Source organism: Salvelinus sp. IW2-2015, linkage group LG30 (genome assembly GCF_002910315.2).
Source record: "Salvelinus sp. IW2-2015 linkage group LG30, ASM291031v2, whole genome shotgun sequence".
NCBI classification, from domain to species: domain Eukaryota; kingdom Metazoa; phylum Chordata; class Actinopteri; order Salmoniformes; family Salmonidae; genus Salvelinus; species Salvelinus sp. IW2-2015.
The window spans coordinates 1,638,627-1,640,093 of record NC_036869.1 but is presented as its reverse complement, the minus strand read 5'-3'; the positions used below and the strand labels follow the sequence as shown (position 1 = coordinate 1,640,093).

Below are 1,467 nucleotides of genomic sequence, written 5' to 3'. Positions count from 1 at the left end.
TGTTGTGAGAGAATGTGTGTACTGAATGCTGCTAGTTGTGTGTACTGAATGGTATGTGTTTTACTGCAATGTGTCATGTGTGGTGCTACTGCACATGTGTCGTGTACTGAATGTGCTATGTGTGTGTACCTGAATGTGTAATGTGTGTCGGTACTCTAATGCTGTCATGCTGTGTGTAACTGAATGTGTATCGTGTGTGTTACTGAATGTCGGTAACTGTGTGTTGTACCTAATGTGTATGCGTGGGGCTACTAATGTGTTTCATGTGTTTGTCACTGGAATGTGTATGTGTGTCTAACTCGAATTGTGATGTGTGTGTACTGAATGTGTCCCATCGTGTGTGTTACTCGAATGTGTATGTGTGTGTACCTGATGCTGTAGTGTGTGTACGAATGTGATGTGTGTGTACGACATGTGTAGTTGTGTGTTACTGCAATGTCGTACTGTGTGTGTACTGATGTGTCATGTGTGTACTGATACTGAATGTGTATGTGTGTGTACTGAATGTGTATGTGTGTGTACTGAATGTGTATGTGTTTGTACTGAATGTGTATGTGTGTGTACTGAATGTGTATGTGTGTGTACTGAATGTGTATGTGTGTGTACTGAATGTGTATGTGTGTACTGAATGTGTATGTGTGTGTACTGAATGTGTATGTGTGTACATATCCATGCAGTGTAGCTTCAATACCCCCCTATCTTTCTTCTTTCTTCCCCTTCTTCTTTCTTCCCCCTCTTCTCTTTCTTTCCCCTCTTCTCTTTCTTTCCCCTCTTCTCTTTTTCCCCTTCTTCCCTCCATAGACTTCATAGTGTTTGTGGTGTCCTTGGCGGTGATCGCAGCGGGCACCCAGGGGAATGTCTTTGCCACCTCTGCTCTGCGCAGCATGCGGTTCCTCCAGATCCTCCGGATGGTACGCATGGACAGACGAGGAGGCACCTGGAAACTACTGGGCTCTGTGGTCTACGCCCACAGCAAGGTGGACACACACACATGCACACACACAGTGGATGATGAAACGACTAGTATTAGTGATATGTGGTCAAAGCAAAATTAAGGTGGGTGTCATGCCAACCACAACACACCCACAGATACTGTACACATACTGAACGGTTAGGGTCACCTACCTCAGAAACTATATCCACCTTAGACTGGTAGTTAGGATAACCACTCTGAAAAGTTACAGCCAAATACACTGCACACAAACACTCAGGGATGTCAGGTGATGGTGATGATTATAGTGTTGTCAGGTGATGATTATAGTGTTGTCAGGTGATGATTATAGTGTTGTCAGGTGATGATTATAGTGTTGTCAGGTGATGGTGGTGGTTTATAGTGTTGTCAGGTGATGATTATAGTGTTGTCAGGTGATGGTGGTGGTGGTTTATAGTGTTGTCAGGTGATGGTGGTGATGATTATAGTGTTGTCAGGTGGTGGTGGTGATTATAGTGTTGTCAGGTATGGTGGTG

At 44.2% G+C, this 1,467-nt stretch overlaps 1 protein-coding gene across 1 annotated transcript in view; it reads left to right on the top strand.

Moving 5' to 3' along the window:
* LOC111954769 (potassium voltage-gated channel subfamily KQT member 4) overlaps positions 1–1,467 on the top strand; it is a 110,037-nt gene that overhangs the window by 75,093 nt on the left and 33,477 nt on the right. Inside the window, exon 4 of the mRNA XM_070436115.1 lies at positions 802–977. Within this exon, the coding sequence (XP_070292216.1) occupies positions 802–977 (176 nt within the window). The remainder of the gene's footprint in view (positions 1–801; positions 978–1,467) is intronic.